At 51.1% G+C, this 17,983-nt stretch overlaps 1 protein-coding gene across 1 annotated transcript; it reads right to left on the bottom strand.

Annotated features, from left to right (window-relative positions):
* Positions 1-677: 677 nt before the first annotated feature.
* DES (desmin) lies at positions 678-9,121 on the bottom strand. The gene is made up of 9 exons (XM_054478651.2): positions 8,362-9,121; positions 7,248-7,308; positions 7,057-7,152; positions 6,747-6,908; positions 6,462-6,587; positions 5,854-6,074; positions 3,605-3,648; positions 1,669-1,751; positions 678-1,465 (listed from the first exon to the last, which is right to left on the bottom strand). Exons 1-9 carry the CDS (start codon positions 8,937-8,939, stop codon positions 1,424-1,426), a joined length of 1,413 nt encoding a protein of 470 aa, XP_054334626.1. The 5' UTR covers positions 8,940-9,121; the 3' UTR covers positions 678-1,423.
* Positions 9,122-17,983: the final 8,862 nt, after the last annotated feature.

Genomic DNA, 17,983 nt, shown 5'->3' with positions numbered 1-17,983 from the left:
TGGGAGGCTGAGGTGGCAGGAGGAGCAATTGAGCCCAGAAATTCAAGACCAGCCTCAGCAACATAGAAAGACCTTTTCTCTACAAAAAATAAAAAGCTAGCCAGGCATGGTGGTGTGAACCTGTGGTCCCAGCTACTTGGGATGCTGACGTGGGAGGATCGCTTGAGCTCAGGAAGTCCAGGCTGCAGTGAGCTGTGATCGTACTGCTGCACTCCAGCCTGGGTGACACAGCAAGACCCCGTCTCAAAAAGAAAAAAAGAGAGAGAGAAAAAAAAGGGGCTGTTGGCATCTTTGGAGAAGGGACTGGGGGAGCCCTACTTCAGAGCCAGTCAGTGGGGAGCAGCTACATCCTTCAAAAGGAATAGCAGGTGGTGTCCCCTAGCCTGGCTGACCGGAAGGTGCAGTAGAGAGCATAAGGGGTGCAGTCCTGGAACTGGGGCCTAACGAGAGGTATTTGTGGTTCCCCAACAAAAGCCCTGTCCAGCCCTCCCTGCCCCATACACTGCATACAGACAGCAAGGCCAGGTGGCTCTGGGAACAGAAGCAGGTGCGAGGCCCTGGGGAAGGTCTGGCTGGGTGGGAGGTCAATATAGTCCATCTCAGGGTGACAGGTGGTATCACAGGGCCCCAGGGGCCCCACAGGAGACCTGGCAGTCAAGACAACAGGGGCCAGCTCGGCTTGTGTGCGAATCTCTTTATTGTTTCTCTCTAGAGCCCCTGCAGCGGGGGAGGGGAGGGCGTGGGGAGGTGGGCGCCCCTCCCACCAGCCTGAGACCGCTCTCTGCCTCTCTCCTCTCCTCTCTTCTCCAGCATCTCACCCACTTTCTCTCTTTCTCAATCTCCTGCTCCCACCTCCAGCACCTTCGGGGATTCCCTCTTGTAGCCCCTGCTTTCTAAGTCCACCCTGGGCTGGGGAAAGGAAAGTAAGAGACCACAGGGACAATTTCAAGCCCGCCAGTCTCCACAGGGGCTAGTCCCCCTGGCTACCTGCCTGGCTTTCTCTCTCCTGGGCTGGGGGCTGGGGAGGTCTGCGGGGCTCAGTCCTGGCCCTGCAGTATCCCAACACCCTGCTCTGGGGCTGTCTCCAGAGCCAAAGGCTAGTGCCTGAGGTCACAGAGGTGGGAAGGACAGGGCCACTGCTCCGGCCTGGGCTCCATCCAGCACAAGAGCCAGGCTCACTCACTGCCAACAGCCAAGGCTCACGGCTGGGGTCCGCAGAGGCGGCTGGGGCATGCCCTGTGACCAGGCAGGGATGGGCTACGTCGCTGTTGGGGACCACGAGGGATGGCCAGTGAGGAGGGGTCAGAGGCTGTGAGGGGAGGACTGAGGCTGGGTGTGGTGTCCTGGGATGGAAGAAGGCTGGCTTCAGGGAGCAGTGAGGACAGGGGTGAGGACGGTCTCTGGTGGCAGAGGGTCTCTGTCTTTAGAGAACTTCATGCTGCTGCTGTGTGGCCTCACTGACGACCTAGAGAGGAAGAGAAGCCCAGTCCAACCATGTGCTAGCCAGAGAACGGAGCCTCAGCCCTGAGCCATCCCCACCCCAGGGCTGCAGGATCTCTCTTGCCCCACTAGCCAGGGACCTAGACCAGCACAGCTGGGTGGAAGACAGTCCCCCCAGACACATCCATAGCCCCCACCAAGGGTAAGGAACCCAGACAGACCACTCACCTCCCCATCCCGTGTCTCGATGGTCTTGATCATCACCGTCTTCTTGGTATGGACCTCAGAACCTCTTTGCTCAGGGCTGGTTTCTGTAATAGGGTCCATCGCACACTCAGCCTGACCAAGTCCAGGCTGGGCTGTACCAGGGGCTGGGAGTCCATCTGGGGCCACATTGGGCAGAGCCCTAGCAGACCCCAACCCCCCTCAAGACAGGCTTGTTATTTCTTCAAGACTTTAATACCTTTCCTTCAGCCCAGCACCCAGCAGGTGGTTCTGCAGTCCCTAGGGCCTGTCCCATAGTTTAGACGGTCTCAGGAGCCAACAGATTTGCTCCACGTGCAGGATGGTGCAGGAGGGTAGGGGACCCCTGAGGCCCAGGCTGCACAGCACTGACGTTCCCCTTCCCTCCTAGCTCCTCTCCACCCCCAGGCCCCAGGAGAGCCCTGCACACATTTGTCTCCTGGGACTCCCCTTCTTCAAGATAGAACCCCAAAGCCCAGTCTCAAGACACTCTTTAGAGGACCTTACAGTACCCATCTCCCTTTAAGATTTCAGGGCCAGGTGCGGTGGCTCACATCTGTAATCCCAGTAGTTTGGGAGACCAAGGCAGGTGGATCATGAGGTCAGGAGTTTGAGACCACCCTGACCAACATGGTGAAACCCTGTCTCTACTAAAAATACAAAAATTAGCCGGGCGTGGTGGCACGCGCCTGTAATCCCAGCTACTCAGGAGGCTGAGGCAGGAGAATCGCTTGAACCTGGGAGGCAGAGGTTGCGGTGAGCCAAGATTGCGCCACTGCTCTCCAGCCTGGGCGACAGAGTGAGACTCCGTTTCAAAAGAAAAAAAAAGTTCAGATGAGCAACTTGATGTCTTAAAGTGAGACAGAGCAGGAATAAGGCACTGACTCATTGTGCTGATGCTCAGTCACTTGCCATTCTGTGTGCCTCAGTTTCCTCACTGAGGACACAGAGTGAAGTGGTACCAACCATACTTGCCCTATCACGGCCACAAAGCTATTGATTTGGAAAAGCACTGTGCAATGTAGTTGGGGTTTTTTTGTACTATGAAGTTTTAAATGCAAGACTCATACTTGTCCGTATAAACAACTAACCGAAAAGAGAGCTTCTGAGTTGTGTAGGAAAGGTCAAATGGAGGTCCTTAGTATTATGAGTTTGGTGTTCACGAATTTCCTTAGCTAGCAACTAGCCTGTGATGAACGTTGTGACTCGGCGGAGCACAGCGTATATTTTTTCCTGATGGAAATGCACATCGAAGATAGAAAAGGTTTGCTCTAGGAAAGCAGAAGCTGCCAAGGACTCCGACTTGCTTTCCTAATGCATCATTATCATGTGTTTCTCTGCTCTCTGGGGTTGGAAAGCCACCCGATCTGCGTATTACTAATGGCAGAATGGCAGAGTGCCCTAAGAGTTCATTCTTTTCATTGTTTGGCTTTGGTAAGATTTGGCTTTTTTTTTCAAACGTGCATCCAACATCTTGCTCCAGCAAACTGGAGGTGTTCAACAAGCAGCCAAGGTGGGCTTGGCAATGTGCCAAGCAGACAATGGGCCGTGGGTGCCTTAGAAGGCAGGTGGTATGAGATGTTCCTGAAGCCAGGTCCCCAAGGACACTCCTGCTACTTTCAGAGTCTGGGATTCCGAACAGAGGCTGCTTTCTGATGCCCAATACTCCAAGAAGGTGCAGGGGACATGGTAAATGCAATACAATATAATCACATAAAAAGCTGTCTCTGTCATAAGGTGCCTCATCCACCTCTACCTAAACTCCCCCACCTACCCGCAGTGGCCCCCTTTTTCTCCCCCAGAGTCCAGGTCTGTCCCTAGCCCCAGGGTTCCATCCTCCCTCCTGGCTGGCCTTGGGCAGTGCCCATGCTGGACTCCTGGCCCCTGCAACTCCAGCCTCCACCTGTCAGCAGACACTCACCTCGGAAGTTGAGGGCAGAGTAGGTCTGGATGGGGAGATTGATCCTAAAAGGGAAGAGACAAAACCTCCTAAGAGTTAAGAACCCTCCCATCGGCTGGGCCCGGCTGTAATCCCAGCACTTTGAGAGGCTGAGGCGGGCGGATCACCAGGTCAGGAGATCGAGACCATCCTGGCTAACACAATGAAACCCCGTCTCTACTAAAAATACAAAAAATTAGCTGGGCATGGTGGCGGGCGCCTTGTAGTTCCAGATACTCAGGAGGGTGAGGCAGGAGAATGGTGTGAACCCGGGAGGTGGAGCTTGCAGTGAGCCGAGATCGCGCCACTGCACTCCAGCCTGGGGGACAGAGCAAGACCCTGTATCAAAAAAAAAAAAAAAGAACCCTCCCATCTTTCCCTGAGACTGCCCATCAAGGCTCACCCTGGTCCTTTCTAAACACGATCCTCAGCTGTCCCAGTCCCACGGACCCCAGCACTCCCACCACCCATACTGCTCAAGGAATGGGGTCGAAGGCCAGCTAGAGCTGTCCCAGGAATAGTCTCTTCTGGAAGGATCATTCATTTCAACTGTGAACTGCTGGCATGACACTAGGATGTGCAACCCCACAGCGCCCTCCAGAGCACCAGGATTTCCTTCTTGCTCCTGTAACTCAAGTTCGTACCAGTAGCAGCTGTGGGTGATATCCATTTGCTCATGCCCAGGCCAGTTCTGAGAGCTTACTATTTAGGCCTAATGCTGGGAAAATGGAACATGCCTTTAGCTACCTTCAAAGACATCATATGTAGACGTCATTTTACAAAATCTGAAGTTTCTTTTTATGTGTGTACCTATATCTAAACATGTCTGCTGCTTTTTAAAAATTTCAGATATTATTTTTATGAGTATCAAGGGGTACCAGTTTTTGGAGTAACTGATCTGTTTTAAATTGAGGTTAAATTTACATACAGTGAAATGCACAGATCTTTAATGTACAATTCAATGAGTTTTGATCAATGTCCACGTCTGTGTAACTACCAGTCCAAATCAAGATATAGAACATTTCTAGGCCAGGCGCAGTGGCTCATGCCTATAATCCCAGCACTTTGGGAGGTCGAGGCAGGCGAATTACTTGAGGTCAGGAGTTAGAGGCCAGCCTGACCAACATGGTGAAACCTCATCTCTACTAAAAATACAAAAAATCAGCTGAGTGTGCTGGCACATGCCTGTAATCCCAGCTACCAGGGAGGCTGAGACAGGAGAACCGCTTGAGCCTGGGAGGCAGAGGTTGCAGTGAGCTGAGATCACGCCACTGCACTCCAGCCTGGGCGACAGAGCAAGACTCTGTCTCAAAAAAAAAAAAAAAAAAAAAAAGATATAGAACATTTCTATTATCCCACAAGGTTCCCTGGTGTCCCTTTCCAGTTGTATGTTGTTTTCTGTGTCTAGAGGTGGGTTGCTCTGAGCATGACGGCTGTGTCTTTTCCTCCGAGCATGTGCATATGCTGATGTGTGTGCATGTGTGTGCAAACTCATGCCTTCTGTATGCATCTCTTTACCTTCTCTTAGCCTATCCCTGTGCAAGGCTTCTCCCCCTCCCTCTCTCTATTTGTCTCTATCTGCTCCCTCCATTTCCCTCCTCATCACTTCCCATTCTGCTTTCATCTCTCCCTTAACTGGCAGTAATATTTTATTATTGGTTGTTGAATATGGTTTTTTTGCTGCTGGTTCTTAATTCTGAAGGTGGATAAAGGAATACTTATATTTCTCTTTTTATAAATGCTGTTAATTAAATTGCTTTTTACCCAGGTGGCCTTGGTTAATTCTCTGCAATTAATAGAGCAGTGGCCTCTTGTATAAAATTGTTTCCACGCCGGGCGCAGTGGCTCACGCCTGTAATCCCAGTACTTTGGGAGGCTGAGGCAGGCAGATCACCTGAGGTCAGGAGTTCGAGACCAGCTGGCCAACATGGTGAAACCCCGTCTCTACTAAAAATACAAAAATTAGCCACGCGTGGTGGTAGGCACCTGTAATCCCAGCTACTCAGGAGGCTGAGGCAGGAGAATCGCTTGAACCTAGGAGGCGAAGGTTGCAGTGAGCCAAGATGGTGCCATTGCACTCCAGACTGGGCAACAAAAGCGAAACGCTGTCTCAAAAAAAAAAATTCTTTCCAGGTCTTGTTGAGGTAATCGGTAATCTCGAGCCTCCTGGGGACAGAAATGGGCCACCCAGCACCCCGCACCTCCCACTCGGCTCCTGCCTGGCCCCTCACCGGCTCTCCTCTCCCTCCAGCAGCTTCCGGTAGGTGGCGATCTCCACATCCAGGGCCATCTTCACATTGAGCAGGTCCTGGTACTCGCGCAGGTGGCGGGCCATCTCATCCTTGAGGTGCCGGATTTCCTCCTCCAGGCGCGCAATGTTGTCCTGGTAGCCACTGGCCTCACTGGCAAATCGGTCCTCCAGTTCCCGCATCTGCCTCATCAGGGAATCATTCTGCAGGAGAGGGGGAACCCAGGTCAAGGAAGGGAAGAGGACACTAGCAGCCCAAAGAAAGCTTTGGGGCTGGCAGGCAACTCCAGATGGTCAGGTCCAGGCCATGTTGAACCCTGAACTCAAATTAAGTCTATATGTGAACACTCAGAATAAAATAGATAAAAAGAACATTTGCATTCAGCCTCATAGTCCCCACACAGGCAGATGCCCCAGGAACCCCTGATTCCTTAGCATCCAACTGGAATCCACTTGTCTGGTTTTATCCCTATTGTAGATTTAAGTAGATGAAGGCCCAGAGAGGATCTATAATGGGCCCAAGGTCACAAAGTGAGGGTGTGAACTGCAGACAGGAAGGGGCAGGGCCTGGCCAGGTGGGCAGGGACTCACAGTGCCCTTGAGGGCATCAATCTCGCAGGTGTAGGACTGGATCTGGTGTCGGTATTCCATCATCTCCTGCTTGGCCTGGCGCAGGGCATCATTGTTCTTGTTGGCTGCCTGGGTCAGGTCTGACACCTAAGGGCAGAGAAAGGGGCCCAAAAATGAAGAGGATGCAGGGCATGGGTAGGGATGAGCAAGGGAGCATGAAGCCTCTGGGCTGTCCTCCCACGGATGGTACCACAGGCAGCACATTCAGGGGGACGGAGAAGCCAGTCCCCGGGCGAGGCCACCCACCTTCGACTTGTACCACTCCTCAGCTTCAGAAATGTTCTTAGCCGCAATGGTCTCATACTGAGCCCGGATGTCCCTGAGGGCGGCAGTGAGGTCTGGCTTAGACATGTCCATCTCCACCTGGACCTGCTGTTCCTGAAGCTGAGCCTGCAACTCACGGATCTCCTATAGGGCATGACTGGGCTTCAGTCCCCTCTCAGGGCCCACACAGCACCCTCACACCCCTATTCCCAGCCAGAGCCTCACCCCAGCCCCACTTTCCGGCTGCTTTCCCCATGGCCCAGTGACCCCAGGAAGAGGGGCCAAGGCATACCTCTTCATGCACTTTCTTAAGGAACGCGATCTCCTCGTTAAGAGATTCAATTCTGCGCTCCAGGTCAATGCGAGCTAGAGTAGCTGCATCCACATCCTGGGAAAGGCCAAGCAAGAAGGACACCGTCACCACCACCCAGGTGGGGCAGAGCAAGGCCAGAGGCCATGCAAGGGGAAAAGAAGGGCACTCACCGCTCGGAAGGCAGCCAAATTGTTCTCTGCTTCTTCTTTCAACTGAATCTCCTCCTGCAGCCTGGGTGGGACAGACAGAAAGACAGACAGTTGCGGGCGATAAAGCTGGCAGTGGAAACGACTGGCCGGGGGCTGACCAGTGAGTGGGTCCAGGACAGCGGGGGAGAGCCTGGCTGCTGGGTAGAGACAGGAGAGAAAGGGAGTGGAGAGGCCCCACCCACCCAGGGAGGGCACAGGAAGTGGCCCAATCTCTGCCCAGGAGCCACACCCTTGAAGTCTATGTCCCCACCAGACTGTGTGACCTCCCTGGGGTTAGAAACTGTGTCTATTTTATCCACCTCTGTGTTTCTGGTTCCCAGCTCCAGCCTGGCCAGTATAGCTGCTCAATTAATATTTATGACTTTGGTGGCAGGAGGGTGACTCTGCTCACTTGGCCTGTCAGAAGTGGGACCAACAAATATGCCATACTTGCTGCCCTTTTCGTTCCCGGAGCCTGGTGAAGCCTACAGTCAGGTCCTCCCAAGCTCTCTGAGAGCTGCGGCCCCCACCTACTCCCTTTTTCTCCAGCCTGTCTATTCACCTTGTAAAAAGACACAGTCTCGGCAAGGCCCCAGGGCCAAGCTCCCCACTCCACCCCCCTCCCCAGGGCCTCATCACAGCTGAGCTGAGAGCTGTTGCTTGGACTCTGGGCCCTTGCCCTGCTTTCCCTGTCTCCTATCAGCCTCCCTTCTTCCTCTGGCTACACTGCCCTCTGGGCCTCCTGCAGCCCTTCCTCTGCCCATCAACTACCTGACCTCATAAACATCGCCCCAGCATCTTAAAATGCTTTTTAAAGGGGCTGTCCACAGGGCACCGGGTCCCCTAAATTCTCCCATATCCATCCCCTGATCTATGTCCCCAAGAAAACTCCTGTGCAAGATGGGATCGCAGGGGGAGAGACCTGGAGGTCACGGCCCCTTGAAACACAGGGGTGGAGGACCCTTTCCCCGCATGGGGCAGGAGAGGGTCCCGGGCCCTGGGAGAAGGCAGGTGCTGACAGCGGGACCCCAGCCCCCAGGCCTAGCCCCCTGTGCCCTGCCCGCAGAAAGGGGAGTCTGGGGTGCCGGGCCCTCACTTGGCCTTGAGCCGCTGCAGGTCGTCGAGCAGGTTGTCGCGCTCGACGTCGACGCGGGCGCGCTGGTTAGTGAGCACCTCCACCTGGCGCCGCAGCTCGCGCAGCTCCTCCTCGTAGAGCTCGGCCACTCGCGTCGGCTCGCGGCCCTTGAGCCGGTTCACTTCGGCGGCGAGCGCCGCGTTCTGCTGCTCCAGGAAGCGCACCTTCTCGATGTAGTTGGCGAAGCGGTCGTTGAGCTCCTGCAGCTCCACCTTCTCGTTGGTGCGCGTGGTCAGAAACTCCTGGTTCACCGCGTCGGCCAGTGAGAAGTCCAGCAGCTCGCCCGCGCCGTAGGAGGAGGGCGCGCGGGTGGTCCCCAGCCGGCTGGCCCGCAGCGACCCCAGGCCCCCGGCCCCGCCCGACGTGCGCGACACCTGGTACACGCGGGACGTCACCGAGCTGGAGGAGCCCTTAGAGCCGAAACCCGCCCGCGGGAACACGGGCGAGCTCAGCGGGGAGCCGAGCGGGAAGCCCGGGGCCCCGCCGAAGGTGCGGCGGTAGGAGGACACGCGCTGGCTGGACGAGTAGGCCTGGCTCATGGTGACGGCGCGGGCGAGGCTGGCGGGCGCACGGAGGAGGCGGCGGGCAGGCGGCCGGCCGGAGAGTGGATGCGGCGAGGGGAGACAGGGCCCCCAGCCGTCGGCACTATTTGTATCCCTCCTGACATCAGCCCCCGCCGCCCCTCCCCTGACAGCTGCAGGATCCCGCTGTCCTGCCAGGAAAGGGCAGCCAGTGGCCGTGGGGGCGGGGAGGCCAGCTTCCCCGCAAGAGGCCTGCGCCCCTGAGTCGGCCAGTGGGGGTCCTGTGACAGGCAAGCCTGCCAATCCTTCGCCAGGGCGGGGCAGCAAGCATGTCTGCAGCCCCCAGGTGGGCCTCTTTCAGCCCTGGTTGTCTCCTCGTCCTGGGGGGAGTGGGGTCAGGGGAGACAGCAGAAGAGAGGCTTCCCTTTAGTTTGAGGGTCCCCTTTTTGGTCAAGGAGAAACTTTGGGTCATTTCTTAAAGGGTCAAGACCTGTTCCCAGGAAAGGCCCTAAACCGTCTTGTTCCTAAACATTCTCTTGAAGTCGAAGAGGTTTGGGTCTCAGGCAAAGACCAGCCAGGCTTGAGGGTGGGGGTCTCTAGGCAGGAAGGGAGGGCAGGGAGACGCCTGGCAGGCGGAGGGATCCTGGCCAAAGCCTGCCTGCCATGCGTGTCTATGGGCGAGTTAGCCCTGTGCCTCAGTTTCCCTCTGGACTAGTGCAGGCCCTCTTCCTCCCCCTTACTGTCGAGGGCGGGGCCTCAAGTTTATAAACAGTGGGCTGATTTCCAGAAAGGGTCTGATAAGCTTTCAGTTTCCAATTGCTATGTGCGCTCCCACCCCCGCACAGACTTTGTGTGGCTCCTGCCCCCTGGGTCCCCCGCCCCCTCCCTACTCACACCATCCCCCTACTCACACCACCCACGCCCACACACGCCAGGGGTTTGTGTTTTGTCAGGAGCTGCATGTCAACCCAACCATCTCCCTGGCAGCAACAGCTGCCAACCCCAAATACCACAGCGGGTATTTATAGAGGGGAACGCATCGGCTGGGAAACAAGGCACAGGAGAGGAGCTGTGGGGGGCAGGGGGTACCTGAGGAGGCATGGGTGAGCGTCAGATAAGGCTAGGGTGACAGCCCCAATCACTTCCCACCCCCTATAATACTCCAGCCCCCACCCCCACAAAAATGGAGCCCCACAGAGGGCCTGCCCAACCTCCAAAGCCCCCTCCTTAGCACAGGGCACTTGCTGACCCCTAAGGACATCCACCATTCTCCATGGTCACTGGCCATGCCTCTACACCTCCACCTGGCACTCCAGGCCCCTCTTGGACCTGACCCTTTTGGAATGCAAACCCTGAAAATAGAGTGCTCGATTAGGAGCCAGTCACTGGTCCTACCCTAGACCTGCCATCACCAGCTGGAGGGGTTACTAGTAGGTGTGTCCTGTCTGAGCCCCAGCTCAGGCACGTCCTCTCTGAGCCCCAGCTTGTCAGATATAAAGTGAGGATGGTTAGCCTTGCCATGCTACCCTGTAAAGGTTTAAAGAGGCCCAGGCCCTACTAATGTATGTAGCAACAATAGTACCTTACATGTACTGACCACCTAGTGTGGGCCAAGCTGCTGAGCACTTCACACCCATGACCCCCAAATCTCCAACCCTAGGAGGTAGAGACTAGCATCATTCCCATTTTATAGCTCAGGAAGCTGAGGCGGTGAGACCTCACAGCCTGTGGCTTTGGCCTCAGGATGGGTGTGAATGTGCCAGGTAAATTGTAAAGGGGGCTTTGTTACTGCACTCTTTTCAAAGCCCTTTCCCATTAACTGTCTAATTTTCAATCCAAGCGACAAGCTTCTGAAATAGATGGGGGAGTTCCAGATATTCTTATCCAGCCCTCGAGTCACTGCAAGCTGTTGTGTTCTGGTTATTTTTGTGTCTCATCTTCCAGACTAGACTGTATGCTCCTGGAGGATTTTGGAGACCATGTGGATCCTTAACACACTCAGGCAGCATCGTCTTTCTCATTGTCATTCAAAGTAGCCTGCAAGCTTTCTTTTGCAATTTCCTTATTTTGATGACACGCTGTGCCTCCTCCCCATCCCTCCACCCCTAAAGACCCTGATTCCAGCCAGTCTTGTTACTGCATCTCCCTGACTTCAGTGACTGGGTCAAGGAATGGGCCTGGGCATGAGCAGGGCCAATCAGAGACCTTCCCTGGAATTTATAGATGGAACTGGGATTCTTCAACTGGAACCTGTGGAAGCCATGTTTCCTGCCCCCCTGGGGGAGTAGGAACAAAGAGAGGTCAATATGCAAGAAGCACAGGAGGCTGGAGAGGAGGAGCAGGCCAGCCCCCTGGTTCCCGCAGTGCTTCCCTCAACTTTGTGAGTTGAGCTCCCCCACTGTCCTTCCTGGCCTTGGGCCAACAAACTTTCCGTTTTTTGTTTTTTTTTTTTAAATTTAAGGCACTTGGTATTGCTTTGATTACTTACAGCCCAAAGAACCAGATCAATCTTCTGAAGGGGACTCTACACCTATTTCCGTGATGCTACTGGGATAACATTTCTGGAGCTCTTATCTGTGAATGATCTCCAGACCACGTAAGGAAATTGGTCTTTGGACCAGCCCAAAGCCTCAGTTCCTTGGTGAAATGAGGCAGAACACAAATAAATCATGCCATCTATTCTCTAGTCAAAATCAACAACCACCAGACTTGGCCCCGAACCACCTGGGACTGTTTTCAAAATTCAGTTCCACCCCTGAGGATTTGCTACCATGGAGGGCTGCAAATCAACACCCCGAGGCTTGGAAGGCAGGTGAAAGAGGAGCACTCCAAAACATGCTGTGAGCTGGGCAGCACCACTGGAGGGAGAGTTCAGCCTCCCGAGAGGATCACTCAGGATGGGACGCACTAAAAATACCGACAGTTTATTTGGATGGTAGTGTATATGGTACAAAATTCAAGATGTGCAAAAAGGCATAAAATGAAAAGTAAGTCTCCTTCCCACTTTGACACCCAGCCACCCCAAACACTGCTTCAGAGACAACCAGGTTTTGGTTATTATCGGTTCCTTTCAGAGATACTTCATGTACACACAACCACATTTTCTTATGTGGAGTCCCCACTTCTGAATCAATCTTTTTTCAATGACATACAGCTTAGAGATGGTTCCATTTTAGTACATTGACAGCTGAGTCACTTTTACATTGTGATAAAATATACATAAAATAAAATTCACCATTTGAGCCATTTTTTAAGTATACAGTTCAGTGGCATCAAGTACATTCACGTTGTTGTACAACTATCCCCACCATCCATCTGCAGAACTTTTTCATTGTCCCAAGCTGAAACTCCATATGTATTAAAAATAACCCTCCACCTTCCCCTTCTCCCAGCCCCTGGTAAACATCATTCTACTTTCCGTTTCTACGAATTTGACTCTAGGTACTTCATGCAAGTGGAATCATACCATATTTGTCCTTTTGTGACTGGCTTACTTCCCTTAGCATAACATCTTCAAGGTTCATCCATGTTGTGACATGAGTCAGAATTTCCTTCCTTTTTAAGGCTAAATAATATTCCATTGTATGTATATACCATACTTTGTTTATCTGTTGATGAATATTTGGGTTGTTTCCAACTTTTGGTTATTGTGAATAATGTTGCTATGAACTTTGGTATATAAATATCTGTTCAAATACTTACGTTCAATTCTTTTCTGTAGATACTCAGAAATGGAACTGCTATGTTATATGGTAATGCTATGTCTAAATTTTTGAGGAACTGCCATGCTGTTTTCCACAGCAGCTGCATTATTTTACATTGCTACCAGCAATGAACATGGGTTCCAATTTCTCCTGGCTAACACTTGCTATTTTCTATTTGTTTGTTTGTTTTATAATATTAATAGTAGCCCTCCTAATGGTGTGAGGTGGTACCTCATTATGGTTTGTTTGTTTTGTTTTGTTTTTAGGGACAGGGCCTTACTCTGTTACCCAGGCTGGAGTGCAATGGCACGATCATCACTCACTGCAGCCTCAAATTCCTGGACTGAAGCGATCCTCCTGCCTCAGCCTCCCAAGTACCTAGGACTACAGGTGCAAGCCACCATACCTGGCTAGTTTTTTTTTACTTTTCCATAGAGATGAGGTCTCCAAACCTATGTTGCCCAGGCTGGTCTCAAATTCCTGGGGTCAAGTGATGTTTCCACCTCAGCCTCTCACAGTGCTGGGATTATAGTTGTAAGCCTCCACACCCAGCCTTATTTCATTTTTTAAAGATAGGGTCTCACTCTGTTGCCCAGGCTGGAGTGCAATGGCATGATCATACCTCATTGAGGACTTAAACTCCTGGTCTCAAGCGATCTTCCTGCCTCAGTCTCCTAAAGTGCTGGGATTATGGAAGCAAGCCACCATACCTGGCTGCTCATTGTGGTTTTGATTTGCGTTTCCCTAATGATCAGTGATGTTGAGCATCTTTTCATGTGCTTATTGGTAATCTGTATATCTTCTTTGGCAAAAATGTCTTCAAATCCTTTGCCTATTTTTGAATTGGGTTGTTTGGGGATTTTTTGTTGTTGAGTTGCAGGAGTTCTTTATATACTCTGGATATTAATCCCTTATCAGATATATGATTTGCAAATATTTTCTCCCATTCTGTGGTTTGCCTTTTCACTCTGTTGATAATGTCCTTTGATGAACAAAAGTTTGTAATTGTGATCAAGTCCTATTTATCTATTTTTTCTTTTATTGCCTATGCTTTTGGTGTCATATTCAATAAATCATTGCCAAATCCAATGTCACGAAGATTTTCCTCTTTGTTTTCTTCTAAGAATTTTATATTTTAGCTCTTATGTTTAGGTATCATGTCTGTTTGTTGTTGTTGTTGTTGTTGTTGTTGAAACAGGGTCTTGCTCTGTTACCCAGGCTGGATTACAGTGGTGCCATCATAGCTCACTGCAACCTCAAACTCCTGGGATCAAACGATCCTTCCACCTCGGTCTCCCAAAGTGCCAAGATTACAGGCACAAGCCAATGTGCGCCTGGCTGTTTTATCCATTTTGAGTTAATTTCTATGTATGGTATAAGGTAAGAGTCCAGCTTTGTTTTTTTGCATGTGGATATCCAGTTTCTCAGCACCATTTGTTGAAAAGACTATCCTTTCCCCCACTGAATGGTCTGGGCACCTGGGATGAAAATAATTTAACCACATGTGTGAGGGTTTATTTCTGGGCTCTCTATTTTATTCTGTTGGTCCGTATGTCTGTCTTTATGCTGGTACCACACACTGTTTTGATAACTGTACCTTTGTAGTAAATTTTGAGCTCAGAAAATGTGAGTTCTCCATCTTTGTTCTTTCTCAAAAATTTGTGGCTATTTGAGGTCTCTTGAAATTCCTTATGAATTTTAGGATGGATTTTTCTATTTCTGCAAAAATGTTGATGGCATTTTGATAGGCATTATACTGAATCTATAGATCACTTTGAGTAGTAATGGTATTCTTAACAATATTAAGTGTTCCAGTTCATGAACACGGGATGTCTTTCCATTTATTTTTGTCTTCTTTGATTTATTTCAACAATATTTTATAATTTTCAGTGTACAAGTTTTGTGCCTCATTAGTTATGTTTATTGCTAAGTATTTTATCATTTTTAATGCTATCGTAAATGCAGTTGTTTTCATTTATCATTGAGATGATCATGTGGGGTTTTTCTTCATTCTGTCAATGTGAAGTATGACACTGATTGACTTTTATATATTGAACTATCCTTGCATTCCAGGAATAAATCCCACCTGAATATAGTGTGTAATCCTTTAAATTTGCTGCTGAATTTGGTTTGCTGGTATTTTGTTATGATTTTTACATCAATATTTACAAGGGATATTGGTCTGTAGTTTTCATGTAGTGTCTTTGTCTGGCTTTGGTATGAGGATAATGCTGTCCTCATAGAATGAGCTAGAAAGTGGCTGGGCACGATGGCTCATGCCTGTAATCCCAGCACTTTGGGAGGCCGAGGTGGGGGGATCACAAGGTCGAGAGTTCGAGACCAGCCTGACCAACACAGTGAAACCCCATCTCTACTAAAAATACAAAAATTAGCTGGGCGTAGTGGCACATGCCTATAATCCCAGCTACTTGGGAGACTGGGGCAGGAGAATCGCTTGAACCCAGGAGGTGGAGGTTGCAGTGAGCCGAGATGGCACCACTGCATTCCAGCCTGGGCGACAGGGCGAGACTCTGTCTCAAAAAAAAAAAAAAAAAAAAAGAATGAGCTAGAAAGTATTCCTTTCTCTTCTAATTTTTGGAAGAGTTTGAGGACTGGTGTTAGGTTGTTTGTTTGTTTGTTTTGAGACAGTGTCTCACTCTGTCACCCAGGCTGAAGTGCAGTGGTGTGATCATGGCTTACTGTAGTCTCAACCTCCGGGGCTCAAGTAACCCTTTCACCCTCCCACCTCAGCCTCCCTAGTAGCTGGGACCACAGGAGTGTGCCACCATACCTGGCAAACTTTGTAATTTTTTTGTAGACAGGGAGTCTCCCTATGTTGCCCCAGGCTGATCTCAAACTCCTGGGCTCAAGTGATCCTCCCACCTTGGCTTTTCAAACTGTTGGGATTACAGGTGTGAGCCACCATGCCCAGCCTGGTGTTAGTTCTTTAAATGCTTGTTAGAACTTACCAGTTAAGCCATCTGGTCCTGCACTTTTCTTTGTTGTGGGGTTTTGAGTCCTTTTTCTTAACATCTTTATTTGTATTTCACTGTATAGACTTGGTATAATTTATTTGGCCAGTTCCTTATTGATAGACATTTATGTTGTTTCCAGTGTTTTGCTATTATAAGCAATGCTGCCATGAACACCTTCAGGACACCTTTGAACATAAATTTTGGTACTTTTTTTTTGAGACAGAGTTTTGCTCTTGTTGCCCAGGCTGGAGTGTAATGCGTGATCTTGGCTTACCACTACCTCCGCCTCCCAGTTCAAGCGATTCTCCTGCCTCAGCCTCCTGAGTAGCTGGGATTACAGGCATGCGCCATCATGCCCGGCTAATTTTGTATTTTTCGTAGAGATGGGGTTTCTCCATGTTGGTCAGGCTGGTCTTGAACTCCCAACCTCAGGTGATCCACCTGCCTCAGCCTCCCAAAGTGCTGGGATTATAGGCGTGAGCCACCACGCCCAGCCACTTTAAAAAAAAAAAAAAAACATAAAAGTCACATTATTTAGTGGTCAGGCCTCTTCCTTAATTGATATTGGAAATGGAAAGGTCCACCAGGACAGATGATTTCATTCAGCATTTACCAGAAAAGGGGACAATTTATAAATTTGTATATGTGGGATGGTGCCTTGCACAGTGGGTACTGACAATAACTTTTGTTAAATGAATTATGGAAAGAAGTTAGTCGTGCTCTCTGTTTGAAATATTTCCAGATTATTCAAACCTCAGAGTTTTAGAAGCTTACAGTTGGACCTCAGCAGGTCATGAGGCTGACCAGTCTCATGCTCCCACTTCTCACTGAAGTCCGAAGTCTTCTTCACTGTGGCTCCAGCAAGCACTTGATCAGCTTGAATCCCTCCAGTCCCTGGGAACTTACTGTCTCTGGGCAGCACATTCCATTCCTGAAGAGTCCCTGAATACCTAACATGTCTCCACCGCAGCTCTGCTGTTAGAAAACCTTTCCTTGGCTGGGTGCGGTGGCTCACACCCATAAACCTGACACTTTGGGAGGCTGAGGAGGGCGGATCACCTGAAGTCAGGAGTTTGAGACCAGCCTGGCCAACATGGCAAAACCCCGTCTCTACTAAAAATACAAAAATTAGCCAGGTGTAGTGGCACGGGCCTGTAATCCCAGCTACTCGAGAGGCTGAGGCAGGAGAATCGCTTGAACCTTGGGGGTGGAGGTTGCAGTGAGCCAAGATCACACCACTTCACTCCATCCTGGGCAAAACAGCGAAACTCTGTCTCAAAATTAAAAAAAAAAAAAAAGAAGAAGAAGAAGAAAAGAAAGAAAACGTTTCCTTATACTCAAAGCCAGATGATATGTCTCTGCTATGCCACATATTCTAACCTGGGAGCCAAGCAGAGCAAGAACCCCTGCAAACATTTGGGGGCAGTGCTCGTGCCTTTGGGAACATTGCCTGTTTCGCCACTCCCAGCTTCTCTCCTTTCCCTGACCTATTGAACTAGCAAGACCCAAACTTGTCATGACCTCTGAGGGCCCCACAGGACTGGCCCTGCCCACCTTGTCAACTGCAGCTCACTCACCTCTCCTTCAGACTCCCCTTGCTTCAGCCTCCTTTCTGTTGGGTGAGGCTGCCCAGCTCTCTCCAGCCTCCAGACGTTGGCCTTTGCTGTTCCCTGCTGTCCCCCGAGCGCAATGTCTGGAGGGCTTCAGGATGCCCCGGGAGATCTCTGAACCTCACAGAGGGCTCTCTGGAAAATGAGGGCCCTGGCTCTATCTAGGAGCCCCCAGATTCCATGAATGGCTTGGATGGAGGACAGGTGGCTAGTATGGGTGGATAGCTGAGGTGGCTTGGCCGGCATAGGGCATTTGGATTAGGAAAAACTGAAAGAACTCAAAAAGGAGAGAACTGGCCCTTTACCCTGTCTGAGAGAGCCTCACTTGCCCTGGCATTCCAGGTGTGAGGCAGTGTTAATTCCTCCTGCAGTGCGCCCTCCCTCTGTGGACTAATACCCACCCACAGGGGTGCCCTCCACTCCTTCTTCCAGGGCCCCTCTTCTCCTCTCTCTTTTTTTCCAGCTGGGGACCTCGTGCTTCCACCCTGGGCTGGGTTGGGCCAGGTGGCAGCCATTGCATGACAGAGCCTTGGGAGCGGCATGGCAAGGATGAACTCTGGGGGCCTAGGCCCTCATCATCAACTGTAGCACTGGGTCATTGACAGAGGGGTGAGGAGGTGGTGGTGGCAAGAGGCACAAGCATAGGGGTTGGGGGTAGAGTGGTCAACTGGAGGCGAAGATACAGGTGGACATCCTGGGGATTCACCAGCTGACCACCTGGGCTACCTGGGCAAGTCCCTGGCCTCGGCCCTGTTGTGATCCCAATGTGAGAG

This window comes from Pongo pygmaeus, chromosome 11, assembly GCF_028885625.2.
Source record: "Pongo pygmaeus isolate AG05252 chromosome 11, NHGRI_mPonPyg2-v2.0_pri, whole genome shotgun sequence".
NCBI classification, from domain to species: Eukaryota; Metazoa; Chordata; class Mammalia; order Primates; family Hominidae; genus Pongo; species Pongo pygmaeus.
Note: the sequence above shows the minus strand (reverse complement) of the source record. Positions and strands in the feature narration are given on the sequence as shown.

Excerpts from the sequence above, each read along its gene's own strand:
- DES (XM_054478651.2), bottom strand. The coding sequence starts at position 8,939 with ATGAGCCAGGCCTACTCGTCCAGCCAGCGCGTGTCCTCCTACCGCCGC. Across the intron at positions 3,649-5,853 it reads CTGGAGGGAGAGGAGAGCCG|GATCAATCTCCCCATCCAGA; the intron begins GTGAGGGGCCAG and ends CTTCCCTTTTAG. Across the intron at positions 1,752-3,604 it reads CTCTGCCCTCAACTTCCGAG|AAACCAGCCCTGAGCAAAGA; the intron begins GTGAGTGTCTGC and ends ACCCTATTACAG.